We start from the raw sequence: 20,499 nt of genomic DNA on the forward strand, positions 1-20,499 counted from the left end.
ATCGCCTTTTGGAAGGCCTGAAGGTCCGAAGGATGGGAGAATGCCTGGGGTGGATCTGCTCACCTCTTCTGAGGAGATCGGGGAGGGAAGTACTGTGGCTGCCAGACAGAGAGGCTGAGTGGCAGCACCTGTTTTGGAAGTGCTACCAAAACAAAACAAAAAAAACACCAAACCTGTTGCCACCAAGTCAATTCCAACTCATAGTGGCCCTATAGGACAGAGTAGAACTGCCCCATAGGGTTTCCAAGGAGTGACTGGTGGATTCAAACTGCTAACCTTTGGTTAGCAGCCGAGCTCTTAACCGCTGTGCCACCGGGGCTCCTAGAAGGCAGAATCTGTGGGACCTGGGAGGAAGCGAAGTCTGGAACATGGCCAGGCTGGAAGACAAAAAGAGGAAGAAAGCATTGTTGAGTATTACAGAAAAATGCAAGGAACACAAGAAACTTAAAAAACAAAAGAAAATCATCAAGGGGAGAGCTGAGGCACCTAAGAAATAAAATGTAGGAAAACAAGATTATATTATGGACTTATTTAGAAAGTTTGAAGAACCAGGCTCAGAACAGGTTTTACCCAACTTTTTTTCATTTCTAATGCTGTATAATAGTAATACTGAGACATTGCACAATCCCAATTAGTTGAAGAGAGATTCTGTTAGACTTTTTACCAAGGCAGGAAAGCAAACTAATTACTTTTATAAATAATTTTAATTCAGGTAGGGAACAAGGGGGCTGTGATAATTAAAATCAACTCTGGATTAACTGAAAAATGTACTTAGAAATTCTGTAACTTTTTAAATTGACAATTAAAATATCTCTTGGTACAATGTTGCCCTCTTCTGGACAAAATTAAGATGTTCAAAACTTTAGAGTCTACCCCCTCTAGTCTCTTCCTTCATCTTCATTTAGAAGCAGACTTCCATTGGTAGGCAGAGAATAGAGTTGTTCAGTGGCCAGAGGGGTGGTTTTTAGTTTAAAGATTATGAACGTTATTCAGGGCCCCTTTCTATGAATTACTACATGCAAAGTCCTTGCTACTCATCTGTCAAAAATATAAATGTACATGTACTATTTTTAAAAACAAGTAAGACTTACAACTCATAACACCAAAAGAAACAAAGAGACAAGCAAACAACACCCCCTTCCCTGACATTAAAACTATTTCTAAATCTTCTACAGGCTCCGGCAGTGACTGTGACGCCGCTGGCACCACCGAGTCCAGTTTGGTAAGGAGAGGACTATAAAAGGGTCACAATTCTAACTATTGGGTCAATACTTAGAAAAGACTAACACATTTGGGAGCTTCCTTAAATTAACAGTAAATTAAGACCCGAAGCCCAATTGCTTAAAGATGGTAAGTGTTCATTTTCAAAGTACATATGGAATCTTGTGATTTTTTTTTTTTCGAAAACAAAAATATAAGGTTTATTTAAATGTTTATTCTAGTCCTAGAATCTAACCCTCCACCATCCATTTGTCAGTTTGTCATACTGTGGTGGCTTGCATGTTGCAGTGATGCTGGAAGCTGTGCCACTGGTATTTCAAATACCAGTAGGCTCACCCATGGTGGACAGGTTTCAACAGAGCCTCTAGAGAATCAGCCAAAATCAGCCAATGAAGACCTTATGGATCACAACAGAACATTGTCCAGTATAGTGCTGGAGACAGCACAGGACCAGGCAGCATTTCACTCTGTTATATGTAAGGTCACCATGAGTCAGAGCTGACTCAACGGCAACTAACAAGAACCCATATGCTCATTGCTAACAAATCAGTTCCTACTCATAGTGACCCTATGCAGGAACAGTAGAGTCCCACTCTTAGTGTAGGTTACTTTGAAGGCGTTGCCACCAGGGCGCCCAGCACATAAGTCTGAACTACATAATTAATAAAATTTAAAAAATCAAAGGCCAAGTATACATTCATTGAAGCTGTCTGTGTACAAAATAAGTATAATTTATTTGATATTACTCCAAGCGCAATACTAGGATATTTCGAATGATTTCCTAAGAACTTTGAAGATTATCTGTTTTCTTGGCCTCAGAGCCTGGAGATGCTGAACATCTCAGGCACCAGGTGGGTTAGTGGTGAGAGAAGTTATGCCATATTGCTGTGGAACTTTACCGTATTTAAGCAAGGCGGTGAATCTTACATGTTGTAAAACACTCTGCCCACCACCCCACAAGTTGCCGTTAAATTGATTCTGACTCATGGCAACCCCATGTGTGTAAGATTAGAACTGTGCTCCATAGGGTTTTCAAGGACTGATATTTCAGAAGTAGATTTCCACACCTTTCTTCCTATGTGCCTCTGGGTGGACTTGAACCTCCAACCTTCCAGTTAGCAGCCAAGCGTGTTAACTGTTTGCACCACGATGGACTCCTAGATAAACCTAATTCATTACTGATTCTCAAGATGTTAAATATCCACATATTTTTGCATTTATTAACAGTATCAACAGATACTGACAATGTTATAAAGAAGAGTGGTTTTTAATTTTACTTTTTCTGTATTTTCTAGTTTTGTTTTTGCCACAAGTGTGGATTATATGTGTAACAAGTAAATGAATAATGAAAAAAGGAATTAGCATGCTCTTGAAATCAATCCAGTGCTTTTGTTCGCCCTGGTACACTTAATTTACTTTTCATGGCCACAATATATTTCTGTCACAAGCCTTTGTTGAGAAAACATGTTGGGGAACATGTCTTAATTCTAGGACATCAACTGTTTGTTTGATTTTCTTTCAAAGGGGTATTGCCAATGCAAGCTTCATGTTGAAGGTCCTACTTGTAGCATCTGCAAACCATTATATTGGAATCTGGCCAGAGAAAACCCCAATGGATGCTCAGGTGAGGCTTCTTATAACCATGATTTACCATATTGTAACTTCCTCTTTGTTTTCTCTACTTGGTGTCTAAACTCACCAAAGAGCTATTTATTTAATCAGTTCCATTTTCCTGAAATTCTGTGTAAATTTTTGATCTTTTTTTCCCACTTTTGGCAGAATTTCTGTCATTTTTAGAAATCTCAGTAGGGGATTTTTCTCCTGTTTCCATATGTATTCTGTCCCTTGCTAAGGCAGCTCCTTGTTTTTATAATCCATTCCTTCTAGTTTAGTTTTATTGTAATCTTATGCTTATATTGAAACCAGGATAAGAACACTAAGTTAAAAACGCTAAACTGAGTGAGTACCCTTAGGTAGGGTATATTGCCATGTAAGCAGATCAGTGATGTCCTTGATGCTAGAACCCTCTTAAAATTTCATGATGTTCCAGCGTTTATCTTGGAGTGGCCATAAATCAGCAATTACTCCTAGAGGGCGGATAGTATTGATCTGTATGTTCTGCTAACCCCAGAAGCAATCCAGTTTTAGCCCTCAGTGGTGCAAACAGTAATTCTGCTGAAGTGTGCTAGAAAGTGTGCACGTGTAGTATCACAGGTGGGTAATGTTCCCAGAGGTGGGGACTGTCCTTGTGTAACCCTTGGTTATCTCCACAGAATGCCAGTGCCATGTGGTGGGAACAGTGAGTGGAATTGGAGAATGTGGGCAGGTAATGTGGGACGGTTTTTCATATGATAACAATAGAATGCCATAGCAGTTGATTGTGGGGTTGCAGTGGGAGTTTATTAGTACCTCTCTAATTGTAAGGTGTGGGGGCAGTGGTAGAATTCTTGCCTTCCGTGCGGGAGACCTGGATTCAATTCTCAGCCAGTACACCTCATGCACAGCAACCACCCATCTGTCAGTGGAGGCTTGCATGTTGCTATGATGCTGAACCGGTTTCAGTGGAGCTTTCAGACTAAGACTAGGAAGAAAGACCTGGTGGTCCACTTATGAAAATTGGCCAGTGACAACCCTGTGGATCACAACAGTCTGATCCGTAACAAATCATGGGGATGGCACAGGACCAAGAGTGTTTCATTCCATTCTGCATGGGGATCCGCATGAGTTGGGGGCCGACTCAATGGCAGCTAACAGCAATTTTAGGATGCATAGTAATCTTTTTTGAAGTTTTAAGATCTTGGCTACAACTGCTTCATATTATACAATGAGCCAGTTTTAAATCTTGAAGATCAGAGAATTCTGTAATTTTATCAAACTTTATCACCTGGCTTGTCCTGTAGGGAGATGGTGACTGTCACTGTAAGCCTCACGTCTGTGGTGATTCCTGTGATACATGCAAAGATGGATATTTTGCTTTGGAAAAGAGCAATTTCTTTGGATGTCAAGGTGAATACCTCCAGTGGGTCCTGTTAGTAAAACAAAAGTGTTGGTGGACAAAGACTGCCAGAATAACTTCTTTTTTCTTTGTGTATATACTTGCTGGTGGGATGGTACTGAAAAATTCTGTTCAGGGAATTTGGCCAATTATTTAATTGAAACTAGTAGTCAATTGCAAATGGGCTGTTTTGACCTCTTTTCTACTGCCATACTGTTGATTTTATATTAAATAATGTGGATTGGGAAGGGGGGGTCATCTGTTAATTCCCAAGTTTTTTTTAGAAATATAATGTTAAATAATGAAATTGCAGGACAATTGCCCACAATTCTACTCTTTTATCTCTCACACACTGCTCATTAGGACACATTATTTATAATAGCACTGTATGTCTAAATTATACTTACCTCCTGGACTCTGTCACCTTTCAGCTGGACACCAGGGTGACAGCTGGCCATAGTAGCACACTTCCAATTTACAAGCTGACTTGTGGAGGGACACTGTTTCAGTCTGGGAGGTTCCTACATATTTCAAACCCCTGTCAGATATAAGATGTGACAGGGGAAACAAGACATCTGCAACACTGGGATTACTGATTATCAGTTGTCACATCTCATAGAGGCGGGAGGGCATTCAGCATGGTGATGTGTCTTAGTGTCTTACGGCTGCTCTATCAAGTTACCACAGAGGGAGTGGCTGAAAACCACAGACATTTGTTCTCTCACAGTCTGTGGGCTAGAAGTCTGAATTCAGGGTGTTGGCAGGGCCATGCTCTCTTGGAAGGCTCTAGGGGAGGATCCTTTCTCATCCCTTCTAGCTTCTAGCAGTCCCAGGCGTTTTTGGCTTGTGGCAGCATACCTCCAGTCTCTGCCTCTGTCTTCACATAGCTGTCTTCCCTCCGTCTGTCTGTATCTGTGTCTCTTCTCCTCTTTTTATAGGAACATCAGTCATAATGGATTATGGCCCACTCTTCCAGTATGACCTCATGTTAACTAATTACATCTGGAAAGGTACTATTTCCAAATTAGGTCACATCCACAGGTAGTGGGGGTAGGCCTTGAACATACCTAGTTTTGGGGACACAATTCAACCATAATAGGTGATGTGACAGGTAACTGCTGCTATTTTCTGACTTTCAGGGTGTCAATGTGACATTGGTGGTGCTCTCACCCCCACGTGCAGCGGGCCCTCCGGAGCGTGCCGGTGCCGAGAGCATGTCGTGGGGAAGGCGTGCCAGCGGTGAGTCTTTGGGGGCGTTTCTTCCGAGCTTCAGGTTAATATTGTGGAAGACTGTCTTAGATGTTCCTATCTGTGCTGACAATTCTGGGGAAGCAAAAAGCAGTCCTAAGAGTAGAGGACAGATGAATCTGTGGCATAATTTGAAATCAGGACACTTGTCTCTAAGTCCAGTTAACACATGAGGTAACAGTGCCCATAAAATTGGTTTCATGTCATAGGTCACAGAGGGGCTTCACCTGAAATTTCCCACAGGTACAAAAGGCCAGGTGGATGAGATGAGACCTAGAAGCCCTGGGGTGGGTTCACATGGTAGAACCTCCATGTAGAAGTCAGAGCATGGGAGAGCAAAGAGATCGGTCAGCTTCCAGAGAGAGGGAGTAAGAAGGGGCAGGTTCCACATGCCAAAGAGATTCGGTTCCTCCCATGGGCCCATGAGTGAGGGAGCGGAGAAAGGCCAGGTGAGTGACACTGGGGCAGGGGTAAGAAAACTTGTAACTGAGGAAAAAGTCCCTTGTTTCATTCACAAGCAGATTAAAATGAACTGTAGGGGGAAAGGAATGAAGTGGACATGAGATTCCCAGAAGGGGCTGTAGAAAGTACGGCAGCCTTGCTGTCCCTTCATCCTGTTATATCTATAGCAATTTATACATACTCTTATGATCGTTTATAATCCTCTTTCAGTGGAATGAATAAAAAACTAATTGTTAATATTCTGAGTTTTAATAATATTCTAGAAACTTTGTGAAGTACAGCTTCTTCTAAATCTCAAGTACCTTCACCACTGCTCATTACTTATCAGCAGATTAACAAAGAAGTCTTCTATGCAGTTAAGGTAAATTGTCTGTGGTTAGCATGGAGCTTCTCTCCTTTCCCTCAGTATTTCCACTATGTGATTTCAAAAGTCAGAGCAGCCCAGCTGTGTTCTCTTCAGTCATTTCCATTTGGCTAATTGCCACTGAGTCATGTAATAGAAGGTATGGGAAGAGGATCACATCTGTAGAGTTGTTTTCTTGAAGTCTAGCAAAGCTCACGGTAGATCAGAGAAACTTTCTAAATAGGTTCATAAACACTTTCCACCCACGGTTTACTTCTTTCCACACTTGTGTTGATGAAGTGACTATTAAGTAAAATTGAGCTTTTCCTCTATTTAACTAGCATATGTTTTTCTTCTTCCAGCTCCGTACATGATTGACTAATTTTTGGGTTGAAATAACGTAACCCAATGGGAATTAAATTACCCACGCTGAGGCAAAAATATTGACTTTCTAAGTTACGTATACGCACATATGTATATATATGTGTTTGTGTGTGCATATATTTGAAATTTAGAACTTGTCCTTTGATTTAGAAGTAAATGATAACAGAAATAAAGGATAATAAACCAGCAGTGTAGATGTTGTGGTGGTAAATCTGGCATTTTTTTGGTACTAAGTCATCCCAAATGTTTATGATATTATCTGAGCATTTTTAGCTTTTCTTACAAGTTTAAAAGTATTCACATTCACTTTGTTTGCTAAATAATTTTTGTCATAATGTATATATATTCATAGTAGAAATTTTAATAAGTACATAAAGGTAAAAAGATAAAAATCTTCATTCCAGCGCAGTTCTACTCTGACACACAACTTTTTTTTTTAATTGGATTTAAGGATATTCAGATTACTAATGAACCTAATGAACATCCACATTTACTTTTCATTTATAAAAGACCTGAAAACAATTAGAGATAGCCCCTATTAGTATTTTTGGTGTAGCTTTTCTAGACTTTTCTTATGAATAAAAATTGGTATTATATTTTTCATATAATTTGTATCAATTTCCTCACTTCATGATATGGCAAACATTTTCTATTATTAGTAGTCTTCAAAAAATATTAGTGGCTACATAATATTCCATAATTTCAAAAAATTTGCATAATTGTACATTTATGTTTTTTCAAAGTTTTCATTATTGTAAACATTCTTTATGTTAATTCTTTGATGCTATACATAAAATTATTCTTTAGAATAGATTCCTGGAAGTAGAATTACTGGGTCTACAGGTGTGAACATTTTTAAGATTCTTTATAAATTAACTCCAGAAAAATTATAACCATTTCTAATTGCAATTTGGAACATGCTGTTTATTTCCTTTGACTAATTGATCTTTATGGCTTTAGCTTGTGACTGGATTGTCAAAATGTGTTATTTTGAATATAAAAAATAATTTGAATATAAAATGCCACACAAGCTCTGGAATTTTTTTTTTTTTTCTTAAGAGAAGTGTTTATTTAATATAAATACTTGCTTTCAAGATTTTTCTCTCCCTGGAACCTGAAATTTTACAACTATGTTAATTTTACAACAATGTTTTTGCAGTTCCATGGCACCCTTTTGTCTGAGAATCTCAGTGTTTACTTTCTTTTTTTTTTATTGATGTAATTAAATGAAGTTTGCATTTCAAGTTAGTCTGCCATACAGAATTTTTTTTTTAACATACATTGTTATGAGACCCCAACCGCTCACCCCATTCTGTGACAGCACACTCCTCCTCTCTGCCCCTGATTCCCCATGAACATTCAACCAGCCCCTAACTCTCTGCCTTCCCATCTCACCTCTGGACAGAAGCTGCCCCTTTGGTCTCTTGTATCTACTTGTCTAAGAGGCACATTCTTCACGAGTATCACTTCATGTCCCACAGTCAAGCTCTGGAGTATTTTTGATCCTTTTCTATGACTGTCATTATTGGACACTTGAATTCATTCATAGGCATCTAGTTTAAGGAAAAACAAGGCATAAAAAGTCATTCAAATGATCAAAATATATAAAGAATACATGTATCTAACTTGTAAACTTAGCACATTAAATATTTTATATTCGTGTTCACTATTGTGAACTGCCACCAAGTTGATTCCAACTCATAGAGACCCTATAGGACAGAGCAGAACTGCCCCATAGGGTTTCCAAGGCTGTGAATCTTTACAGAAGCAGACTGCCACATCCTTCTCCCATGGAGTGGCTAGTGGATTCGAACTGCTGACCTTTTGGTTAGCAGCCAAGTATGTAACCATTGCACCACCAGGGCTCCTGCCTGGCACATAGATGCTCAAAAAATACTTTCGTAATGAGTAAATGGCGCCCTGGTGGTGAAGTGGTTAAGAGCTCAGGCTGCTAACCAAAGGGTCAGCAGTTTGAATCTACCAGCTGCTCCTTGGAAACTGTATAGGGCAGTTATACTCTGCCCTATAGGGTCACTATGAGTCGGAATAGACTCGACAGCACACAACAAGTGAATATAAGCGTATAAATGAATTAATAATAACTTTATAGTAAATACCCTAATTCGACATTTCCAAGTTGTTGGCAACCTTTAGAATATATTAAAGGATGTTGTCACTCTGGGCTGTGCTAAATGATTTTCCCATTTTAGTTCTTGGAATGAGTGTGTTTTCTGTGAATGTTTACATTGAATGAAAACAGTAATTTAGAGAAAGAGCAGGGGAGCCTCTCTCATTCACCCTTATTGAATGCACTCTGCCACTTTGTGGGGAGTTCTTTTTGCAGTAGTTACTGGGATTAAGAAAGGGCCCTGGTGACGCAGTGGTTAAAGCGATCAACTGCTAACCAAAAGGTTGGCAGTTCAAAACCAGTGGTGGCAATGCCAGAGAAAAAGGTGTGGCAGTCAGCTTCCGTAGAGATTTCCTTCATTCTTCTCTACTGTTATCTGTCTATCTTGGCTTTGTATTAGAATAATTAAGGGAATTTCTATGTTATTTATTTACCTTTAGAACTTATGTAATATTTATGACTAAAAAATTCTGTATTATTGGAATCGACTCGACGGCAGTGAGTTTTTGGGAGTGGGATTAAGTTAACGCACTTGGCTTGGCTGCTAACTGAAGAGCTGGAGGTTCAGGTCTACCCAGAAGGACCTCAGGAGAAAGGCCTGATGATCTACTTCTGAAAACTTAGCCATTGAAAACCCTATGGAGCACAATTCTACTCTTACACACAACTTTTTTGGTTTTTTTTTAATTGGGATTAAAGGATATTCAGATTACCAATGAACCTTACAAATATCCACACTTACTTTTTATTTATAAAAGACCTGAAAACAACTACTATTTTCCGGATCTGCATCATATGAAGTATGAGATGGAAGATGGCACCACACCTGATGGAAGAGACATTCGCTTTGGATTCAGTCCCCTGGAGTTTCCTGAGTTTAGCTGGAGAGGATATGCCCAGATGACCTCAGCACAGGTATGTGGCCATGGGAAACAGCTTCATGGAGAGTAGCCCATCTCCTTACCCACAGCACTTTCAGTGAGCCCCCAAAGAGGTGAACCATCCCCAAATGGATTCCAGAATTCTTTCTCTCCAGGGTATGGGTTGAAGTTGGGGTTGGGGTGGAGGTTAGGGTTGGGGTTCAGGGTAGGGTTGGATTTTAACTGATAAGCGTAGATATGGATTTCAAAGTTCACTGTTATTTTAATTTAATTTGGCCACCAAACAAGTCAGAAAATGAAGGAATTAAAGAAAAATGGTGCTTTTCTCTGGAGACGTTTTATAAGATGAAGGAGGTTTCTATATTGTAGCATGAGGGACATTTCTCTTTAAAGCCATCTGTGGAAGATAAAAATGAATTGGCTTAATAATAACAGTAAAGCTTGTGTTGCTAATTTTTGACCAATTTTTTTAGACTCTGAATTACTATGTGAATAGGAACTTAGATAAATGATGAGTTTTAGTTAGTGCTGTTTAAGTTTTTTTCCCCGTATTTCTCCTTTCCTTCATTCTTCTCTACTCTATCTATCTTGGCTTTGTATTGGAATAATGAAGACAATTTCTGCATTATTTATTTACCTTTAGAACTTATGTAATATTTATGACTAAAAAAATTATGTATTATCTTAGTTTTGTTCTCAGAATTTCTCTTTGAGGTTGGTTTCTTCAAGCTGTGTTTCTCAGTGGAGAAATTCAGAGTAAGAGAGGAAAGGTGACATCCATGGTAACCCAATATTTGTCATTTGCAGACCCAGGAGTAGCACTTGCTGTTTATCACAGCCAGTCCTTAGAAAACTGGGAAAGATTCACAGTTTCTCTTGGAGCCTCCATTGGTTCAAACGTAGCTTCTTGCCTGGCCAAAGCCCCCGCACCCTCCCATCAAAGCTGCCTTTCCCAAATAGTACCCAGGATCTTAAGGCATTTCACTTTTTCCTTATGTTCCCCAAATACAGCAATGCAGTTTCTTTCATGCTCTGCTCTTACTTCAGTATTCAGAAAAAGGTAGCAGATCCCACTGAGTCATAATAGAATGTGAATGACAGAGAGCCCAGTCAAGGTATATGCCTCCTCAGAGGTGTTTATAGTTTGAAAGAATAACTGTTTGACACAAAGGAATGAATTTTTTTTTTTAAGCAGCAAATAACATATTTATTGAGCACTCCGCCCAGAATCAAGACCCAGATATCAAAAATTTCCCCTTCCCTCAAAGAACATACAACCTAATTGGAGAAACAGAAAATAAAAGGAATGAATTTCTAATGATGGATTATCTGAGGAAGCATTTTTGGTTAGAGGACCTTGGTGGTGGTCCTCAAATTACCACTCAGTTTACTCTGCTCCTAATACATTTTTGCCTTTTACTTTCTTACTTTGAATGAACACTTAAAGATGAGCTCAGTCAAATAAGAGGGACACCTGGAGTTCCTCAGCCAAGGTCAGCTGCAGTTCTTGCACACAGAGCAAGTGATCTTACCCAAAGCCAGCCTGTATTGTCACAGATGTCTTATTCAACTAATGTCCCCTTCATTTTAACTAAGGATCTAAGGGAGAGACCAAAGGTTCATGCACTTTCCTTGAGTTACAGCAGGATCTGGGCATGTAGTGTGTGGTGCAGAATTTAAATAGGCTGCCCTTTCCCTCAGAGTCCTTAATGTGGTCAGCTGATAACCGAAAGTTTGGAGGTTTGAGTCCACCCTGAGGCACCTTGGAAGAAAGTCCTGGTGATCTACTTCTAAAAAATCAGCCACTGAAAACCCTATGGAGCATAGTTCTACTCTGACACACATGGGGTCGCCATGAGTTGGAGTTGAATCGATGACAGCTGGTTTGGTTTGGGTATTCATTCCTTCAAGATCACGGGCTCTCCAACTCTCACTGAGTCTATCATGGGAATGGCAGGGGCCTGGAGACCAATATACCCCCTCCTCTAGCTTGAGAAACCCACACCCTTCTTGGATAAGGGGTGGAGGTAAAAGTTCATAAGACTCAATAGGCATGTTTTAGTTATATCCAGATTTTACTGCTAAGGTGTTTGGGGTCTCTTACCTTTCCTCAGCCACCGTGGGTTTCTGCGACCATCAGGATGTTATGTATGTGAAACAGATCCTGGAATGACCTTGCTACGTGGGAGGTGGTGTAAATAATGCACTTTTCTTTCCTTCTGTTGCATCTTTTTATTTTCGCCAGCCAGTGGTGGTTGTCCCTGTCACCTGGCTTTCCTTAAACTAGTCCATGTAACACTCTACTCTGTCTGCCTGGTCACAAAAAGGTCAAACGAGGATCTCAGTGGCTGAGGGAGTGCATTGTCACTGTAACGGTATAAGTGATTTCAGTTCATTGTTAGGCTTGCCTGTTTCCATCTTTGAATAGTTGGTTACTTGCATGCTTGTTGAGTGGATGTGAATATGTGTGTATTTTTTTTTTTTTTGTGTGTGTGTGTGTGTACACACTACAAGCCCAGTAGTGAAACAAATAAAATGAAATCATTGTTTGGTTAGCATTTCTTTTTGGTATTTTTCAGAATGAAGTAAGGATAATGTTGAATGTGGGGAAGTCAGAGCTGTCCTTATTTCGAGTTATTCTGAGATACATTAACCCTGGAACTGATGCAGTATTTGGCCATATAATTATTTATCCACCCAGGGCTAATGCAGGTAGGTAAATTATCAAGGCTTCTTCAATTAAGAAATGATCAATGAGTGTTTCTCCACTTTTCACAAATTTGACAGTCTTCAGAAAACATTGAGCCTATCTCATTAGGACAGTTCTGTAGCTGCCCTGTCGTTTGTTATTTTTTCATTATCTAAACATTCTGTTTATTCATATCTCACTATTAAATTTATCATTAACTGTCATTTAAAAAAATCAATATAATAAGCAGTGTATTTTGACTGAACCCATGGGTTTTGATATCCCCACAGGGCAAAGCTAACTTATGTCTTACTCACGGTGAAGTAAGCATTATCTTCGTGGTGTTGTTTGAGAAACGTTGGCCTACTGCCCTCATTCTCCCATTGTTTCAAGTAAACCATACAGTTCAAGGAGGAATGGGTGAAGGTGAAAATGGTGAGGAGTCCTGGGTGATGCAAATGGTTAAAGCGCTCAGCTGCTAACCAGAAGGTTGGAGGTTGGAGTTTACCAGCCGTGCCTCGGAATAAACACCTGGTGATCTACTTCTGAAAAATCAGCCATTGAAAACCCTGTGTAGTACAGTTCTGCTCTGACACACATGGGGTTACCATGAGTTGGAGTTGACTCAACAGCAGCTGGTACTGGTAGGAATTGTTAAGCAGAATGCTGAAAAGCATGAAGCCCAAGAGAACTCCAGATAGGACTGTGTAATCTTCATTCAGGAATGGGGGACACAGGATAGAGGGATAGCGGAAGAGGACAACCTGACCATAGTCGCAGATAAGGCCAAAGTCTGCTCTGCAAGGAATTAGGGCTTCCACCAGTCCTGGAAACAGATTCTGGGAAGCATTAGGAATCCGAGGACACAAAATGACACCAATAATTTAAGGGCAGAGATTTAAGCATCTTTGTTTAGCATCCATGGCAGATGTTCCCAAGTGGTGTCAGCCAAGCCTGTGTGGCTTGAGGTTGATGAACTAATAACCAATAGGAAGAACTAACAGACTTGCTTTATTATTTAGAATACTTTAGCATCCATTTCCTCACGAGTCTCATAAGAACTTTGTCAACTGACGAAGGTTGAAGAGGAAACAGAGCTGAGAGGTTTAGTAAATTGCCTAAGTGCACAACTGTTCTTTGTAGACAAGTCCATGTCTTCAGACTCCAGACTCTTTCTAATATTCCCGCTTCCTCCTAGGTGACAATGACATCAGCAGCTTTCCTTCTGTTAACTCAAACAATTGAAATACATTTAGGTTTGTTTGCTTACCCTCTGGGTCACCTTTCTTAAGCCCCCAAGATGGAGTCAGGAGCTCCTGTTACCTATTCCCGTCATAACCTATGTGTCTCCTAAATGGCACTGTGCACACTGTACCAGCTTCCTGCTTTCCAGTCTCAATCCCTGTCCCACCCGGCCCCCACCATCAGGGAACAAAGGCCGCGTTGGCCGTGTTCACTGCCATGTCCCTAGACCCTACTCCATCCCTGACACTTAGTGGGGACCCCATAGATATTTGTTGAATAGGAGAGTGAAAGCAAGAATTTGTAGCAAATATTTCTTCCTAAGAAAAAGTTGTAGTTGAATTCAGATGCAACAGTTTTGTTTGTTTGTGAACCTTCTACAGAAAAGGGAGAAGGGCCTGTATATTCATAAAAGCCAAGCTGGGGAAGAGGAGACTCCTGAAATCCATGCTTGCTGAAGGCCATAGATCCAAGGCCACCCCCATTAAACCTGTGTTCTAGTGGACTAGTGGATTGATGGCGTAGACAGGCTTTGTTGGGGTGCTGCATGTATTTCCCTGCCTCTGGTGAAAGAGGCAATGAGTAGGGACATAACACAAACACTAGATGCCATTTTTAAAGAGAGGAACTTTATATCATCAGCTTCTGAAGGCTTGAGTTTAGGAGGTAATAATAATCTCGTGGAACCCTGGTAGCACAGTGGTTAAGAGCCTGGCTGCTTACCAGAAGGTCAGCAGTTTGAATCTACCAGCCACTCCTTGGAAACCCTATGGGGTAGTTCTACTCTGTCCTGTAGGGTTGCTATGAGTCAGAATCGACTCGACAGCAGCGGGTTTGTTTTTGGTTAATAATCTCATAGATGTTTACCATGTGTGGCTTTTGAGCTTCTCCTGTGTGCCAGGTATGGTGCCAGGTGGTGGGCACATACCAAGAGGAAGAAGTCACAGGTCCTACCTGTGTCTCCTCTATTTGTTTGATGTAAGAGAAAGCACTGTATCCTGAAAACACACAGAAAACCAAAATGTTTCTTATTAAAAAATTAATCCATGTTCTTTAATAGAAATTAAAAAATTCTAAATTACAGATAAACAAAAAGAAGAAAATAATTTGATAGCAAATATAATATGTTGAACACTTACTATGTGCCAGTCACTTTTCTAAGCAGTTTACATGGGTTAATCTACTTAATCATTTAACAAATTAGAAAATTACTAACAATCCTAGAGTAGATAGCCGCTGCCAACATCTTGATATCAATCTTTCTGGTCTGTTTTATGCATATGCCTATATGTATACATCTGGTTTTTAAAAATCACCAAGATTAGTAAATATGATGGATCAGTGAACCACCTTAATCTTTTTCAGATGTAAACTGAATAAGAAACAGAATATCCAAAATCGTAACGTTGACTGCTAGCAAAATGCCTTATGCTGTTCTTTTTACTTCTGACAGGTGCTGTTCAAAGCAAAAAGATCACCTTCCTGCCAAGTAAGGAGCCAGCCTTTGTCACCATCCCCGGAAATGGTGTCTCAGACCCGTTTTCAATTGTACGAGAGACATGGATTGCTTGTATCAAGGCAGAGGGAGTCCTCCTGGTAAGAAACGTTTCTCAGTGGAGACCTGTGGGTTTCAGAATATTGAAATTCTAGGCGGTTCCCTTCTGGACATAGGAACCCGTGATGACATTTGCCCTCAAATGACATAGGAATCAACTTCAAGTACGTTTTATATCCTTCCAGCCAACTTCCTTCTGGCAAAACAACAACAGAACAAATTATAACTCACAGGGCCTAGAAGTTATCAGAACAAATGCACAACCTTCGTGAGCATATGTCCCCACCATTCAAAAGCCCATTTGGGGTTTTTCCATCATGAATCAGAAGGACATCTAAGAAAAGTAAACCTCTCTGGGAATTGGGCAGAATGAAGTCAGAAGAACCAAGAGGAAGAGAAGACTCTGATATAGTGGTGTTCTCGGCCATGGGAAGAGAAGGATGAGGCTAGAGGAGCCAGTGCTTCTCTGAGACACTCTTCCTCCTTTCTTGTTCCATGCAGACAGTAGTCTCACCGAACAGATTGCCTTGGACAAAGAACTCTTCTTCAAGGAAAAGGCTGTGTTCTCAAGTACTGCTATAATAGTCAGAGAAACCATGGGGAGTTTGACACCCCTGTTTCTTTCATATGTGATTTTGTGTAAGCTTTAGCTGATAGCAAAAAGGTCTTTTCAAAATAAAGCATTTGGCAAAAGCTTGGGTTCACCTAATCAGAGCAGAAAGCATACACCTATTCCTACTGGCACAACACCCTTGACTGGCCAAGTTAGCCAATCTCAGGCAAGTCCCTTAACCCCACACCTGCCTCAGTTGCTTCTTCTATACAGTAGAGACTGCACTTACCCTGATGGATCGTTTCTAAATCTGGGGTCCTACAAAGGAAACCCTGGTAACATAGTGGTTAAGAGCTTGGCTGCTAATCAAAAGGTTGGCAGTTCAAATCTACCAGGTGCTCCTTGGAAACTCTATGGGGCAGTTCTACTCTGTCCTGTAGCGTTGCTATGAGTCGGAATCGACTCAACGGCAATGGGTTTGGTTTTTTTTTTTTTTACACAAAGATACTGTGAAGGTTTGTGCTGTTCATTCAGTCCCTGTTTTTCTTGCATCTTGTTGGTAGAAAGCTTTGCTGTTTTTAAAAAGTTTAAGAATGTTTCACAGATGTGAGAAACGAGGAGGAGGAAAATTCCATTGATCCAAAGTTGGACTAATGGAAAGAAAAAATTCAGTACAAAAGTTACTTCATAGGCATGGAAGATGCTCAATTACTTTTTTTAAATATAATTTTATTTATTTTATTGTTGAGAATATACACAGCAAGACATACACCAGTTCAGCAGTTTCTACATGTACAATTTGGTGATATCGATACATTCTTCAAGTTGTGTAACCATTCTCACCCTCTTTATTGAGTTGTTCCTTCCCCATTAACATAAAGTCACTGCCCCCTAAGGTTTCTGTTTAATCCTTCAAGTTGCTGTTATCAATTTGTTCCCTTATAGATAGTTCTTAAAAGAGCATAATGCTCAAGGCAGACCTTTTTTTTACTAGCTAAGCTAAACTATTGTTTGGTTTTAAGAAGACTTCAGGAAATATATTTGGTTTAAGTTTAAAGATTATCTCAGGGCAGTAGTTTCAGGGGTTCATCCAACTTTCATGGCTCCAGGGAGTCTGGAGTCCATGAGAATTTGAAATTCTGTTCTGTATTTTCCCCATTTTGATTGGGATTCTTCTATGGAATCTTTGATTAAAATGTTCAGTAATGGTAGCTGGGCACCATCCAGTTCTTCTGGTCTCATGACAAAGGAGGCAGTTATTCACAGAGGCAATTAGCCACACATTCCACATCCTCCTGTTCCTGACTCTCCTTCCTATGTTGTTCCAGTTGAATAGAGACCCCAACTGTTGTGCCTTGGATGGCCGCTTGCAAGCTTTTAAGACTCTAGGCACTATGCATCGAACTAGGAGATAGAACAGAAGCACTAAACACATTATTAGGCCAATTAACTGCAATGTCTCTTGAAACCATGACCCTAAACCTCCAAATCAAGAAGCCAAATCACATGAGGTTTTTGGTTTTGGTTGTACATAAGCAGCCTCAGCAACTACCTTTTTTTTTTTTTTTTTTTGTCGTTGTTGTAGATACATCTATCCCACAACTTTTGACAATTCAACTTCTCACATCAATTACTTTTTATCAGTGCAATTGCAATTGTATAGTAATACCTGTATATGCTTCCATCTCATTTTCTGTAAAAATATTTTAGGGAGCACTTAGTATCAACCTTTACTGTCCTAGGGTCAGTGTATAAAATAATGAGAAGATATGGTCCTAACCTCAGAAACTTACTAATAGAACAATAACCATTTTGAATTAAGTCCACTCAGGCATTCAGACCACTGTGGTGGACCATTTAGCGCTCTGTGTCATAATCTCCCGCTTCCACCCTCCCATATATTTCTACTCTTCTCTGTTATAGACAAATGGAGGCCTCCCAGGAGAGAAAAAGCCTCATAGTGTGGTTGTGGCAAACATTCCCTCCCTTGTTGGGCATGTGGTGATGCCAGGAGAACTGGGAAGCTGTCAGATCATCTGCATCTCTGAAGCCCAGGCTTGGCTCTTTTCCTGAAGAGCTGCTCAGCTGGTTTACATTGTGGGATTAATTCGGCGCACGCAATGGGACATGTTCTTCCTCTCATTTCTTAGGACAGGCAGTGGGCCAGTTTCATTCTGTGAATCACTAGGATCACAAAACATCACTATCATACCAGTTGTGTGTTCTTCTGGTGTGGAAATAGGAAGCTATAATACACGGGCTAAAATTTGGTAGAGGTGCCACAAACGGTTTGTGCTCGACTACTGACTGAAAGGTTGGCGGTTCGAACCCATCCTGTGGTGGCATGGAAAGGCAGGGTGATCTCCTTCTGTAAAGATTACAGCCAAGAAACCCTGATGGAAAAGTTCTACTCTGTAACACATAGGGTTGAATGAGTTGGAATTGCCTCTATGACAACGGGTTTGGATTTTTGTTTTTTGGTTTACAATTCAGTGTAACTACTATTTCTGAGGAACAGTTTATCAATTGATAGTTTATTATCTTTGTTAATTTTTGAATTTATGAACTTCCCAGAAGAGACAGTAAAATTTCTCCTGAGATTTGAAAATAAAAATGCCTATACCGAGGAGTTTATTGCCAATTTAAGAACCAAATGAGGATTTAATTAAAATGGTTATTGTTCTATTAATAAGTTTCTGAGTTGGGAACATATCTCCTCTTTATGGCCCCATAGATCCTAGGACAGTAAAGGTTGATACTAAGTGCTCCATAAAATATTTTTACAGAAAATGAGATGGAAACATTTATAGGTATTACTATACGATTGCACTGATTAAAAGTAATTGATGTAAGAAGTTGAATTGGCAAAAGTTGTGTGATAGGTATATTTAGAATAATGACAGAAAAAAAAAGAGTAGCTGGTGAGGGTGCTTATGTACAACCAAAGTGAGTTGCTTTGAGTGTTCGGGTGAATCGGGGTGAAGAACAAAGCAGTCAATGTTCAGAGTTTAACTAGCGAGCCCCAGTATGTGTGGTTATTTTATTATGAAAGAAGAGCTACCATTAATATGAGTGACAGTCCTTCTGGTCTTTATTTCCTAGGATTACCTGGTGCTGCTACCCAGGGACTACTATGAAGCACCCGCGCTGCAGCTGCCAGTCACAGAACCATGTGTCTCTTCAGGACAGACCCAGGAGAAGTTAGTGTGGGGCAGAGCGAGCGGCCACAAAGTCCCTGGCGTCCTCTAAGTTAGGAAGCTTTGATGCAAGGAATTGCAATAGACCTCAGGTCATAACTGTAACATGATGCTCTGGATAATTATTTAATTGTGATTTTTCTCTATGGCAGTAGACTGTCTTTTAAGTAAGAATTACAAAGCAGTTTGCACACCGTAGCTGGCTCGAGAGTCACACCCCCCTTGAGCGTGTGCAGTGCTGATGCATGCTCAAGTGTGATGCATCTGGTTGTGCATCTGGTGGGGGAAAGAGCTTGAAATAGAATCCAGGTCTGTGGACCTTTCACATAAAAAGTTACCACCAATTCCTTTAGTAGGCACTTAATAAGAATTTGTTGAAGGAGTGATGAATGAATGAGTGAATTGAATGAAGAAGAGTCCTTGGGATGCACTTTGATACTTACTCTGTTTTATGTTCTGAGTTATAACTGTTGTATTTTTTGTGGTTGTATTGAAGCTGCCTGCTTTACCAACATTTGCCAGTGACCAGATTCCCCTGTGCCCTGGCATGTGAAGCTAGACAATTCCTGCTGGATGGGGAGCTGAGACCCTTGGCAGCCAGGCAGCCCACACGGGCACATCCCGTCATGGCGGACCTCAGTGGGAGAGAGGTGGGGCCACCTTTCACTTACTGTAAAGCTCTTACGACCTCCTCATATGTGTCTGCTGTATATACTTTGGCCAGAGTTGCTTCTCAGTTTTAGGGGAAATAATTTCTCTGAGGTGTTAACTGAAGGTTGGCTGAGTTCTCTGACTTGGCTTGTGGCTGGCGTGGGCACCACACTGAACAGGTGAGGCTGTTCTTTGAGAGCACTGTCTAAACATGTCAGGGGAATGGGCAACCCCAGAGTCCTTGCCTTTTCGTTACCTGGATTTACAAGGGGGCAGCCGGCTGTACCCAATGCAGGCCATGATTTCCCTTAAAAAGATAAATGAAACTGAGTCTTTTCTAAAAGACCTCCAGAAAACACACAGCTTACCCTAAAAGGATACAACACTCACTGACTGTCTTCCCCCTTAGGATAAGGAATTTGCAACCGCTGAATTCCTCGAGCTCAGAACCTAGAACTGCTGAGCCCCAAGGCATTTACCTTATGGCTTGCAGGTCAGGTTACCACAGGTCTTGGCGTTGCTTTCCTTCCAGGAGTTCTTCAAGCCTCCTAACCAAATTTAGAACTATCCTGATTAAAGCTTTGAGTTAGAAGTACAGTATATCAACAACAACAACACCACCACACAACACAGCACCTCAAAATAAAGACTCTGCAAAAAACTTCCTCCACTACGTTTTCACTCCTTACTTTCTGCAACGTTTTCTGTTGTGTACCCTTGAGGAAACTGTTTATTTGGGGGAATAAATTTGTGGAATGAAAATATATGTGGAATCAATTCTCACTGAACATTTAAATGTATACATTTTTATAAACTACATTCCTGACATTTTGAGGGTAGCAGTTATAGGATTTTTAGTATATTTCTTAATTAGTCTTCATTTCATTTTATTTTATTAGTTTCTATTCCACAAGATTTTATATATATATATATATATATATATATATATA

At 40.2% G+C, this 20,499-nt stretch overlaps 1 protein-coding gene across 2 annotated transcripts in view; it reads left to right on the forward strand.

The window, feature by feature from the left end:
• The window catches only part of LAMA3 (laminin subunit alpha 3), a 330,267-nt gene that overhangs the window by 152,073 nt on the left and 157,695 nt on the right, over window positions 1-20,499 (forward strand). For both annotated transcript variants that reach the window (XM_004387926.1, XM_023742062.1), the window contains exons 14-23: window positions 1,176-1,222; window positions 2,746-2,845; window positions 3,495-3,547; window positions 4,122-4,227; window positions 5,356-5,455; window positions 9,540-9,696; window positions 12,242-12,374; window positions 15,047-15,189; window positions 18,804-18,901; window positions 19,395-19,548. In XM_004387926.1, coding sequence (XP_004387983.1) covers window positions 1,176-1,222; window positions 2,746-2,845; window positions 3,495-3,547; window positions 4,122-4,227; window positions 5,356-5,455; window positions 9,540-9,696; window positions 12,242-12,374; window positions 15,047-15,189; window positions 18,804-18,901; window positions 19,395-19,548 — 1,091 coding nt within the window. The remainder of the gene's footprint in view (window positions 1-1,175; window positions 1,223-2,745; window positions 2,846-3,494; window positions 3,548-4,121; window positions 4,228-5,355; window positions 5,456-9,539; window positions 9,697-12,241; window positions 12,375-15,046; window positions 15,190-18,803; window positions 18,902-19,394; window positions 19,549-20,499) is intronic.

This window comes from Trichechus manatus, unplaced genomic scaffold (genome assembly GCF_000243295.1).
Source record: "Trichechus manatus latirostris isolate Lorelei unplaced genomic scaffold, TriManLat1.0 scaffold00199, whole genome shotgun sequence".
Taxonomy (NCBI): domain Eukaryota; kingdom Metazoa; phylum Chordata; class Mammalia; order Sirenia; family Trichechidae; genus Trichechus; species Trichechus manatus.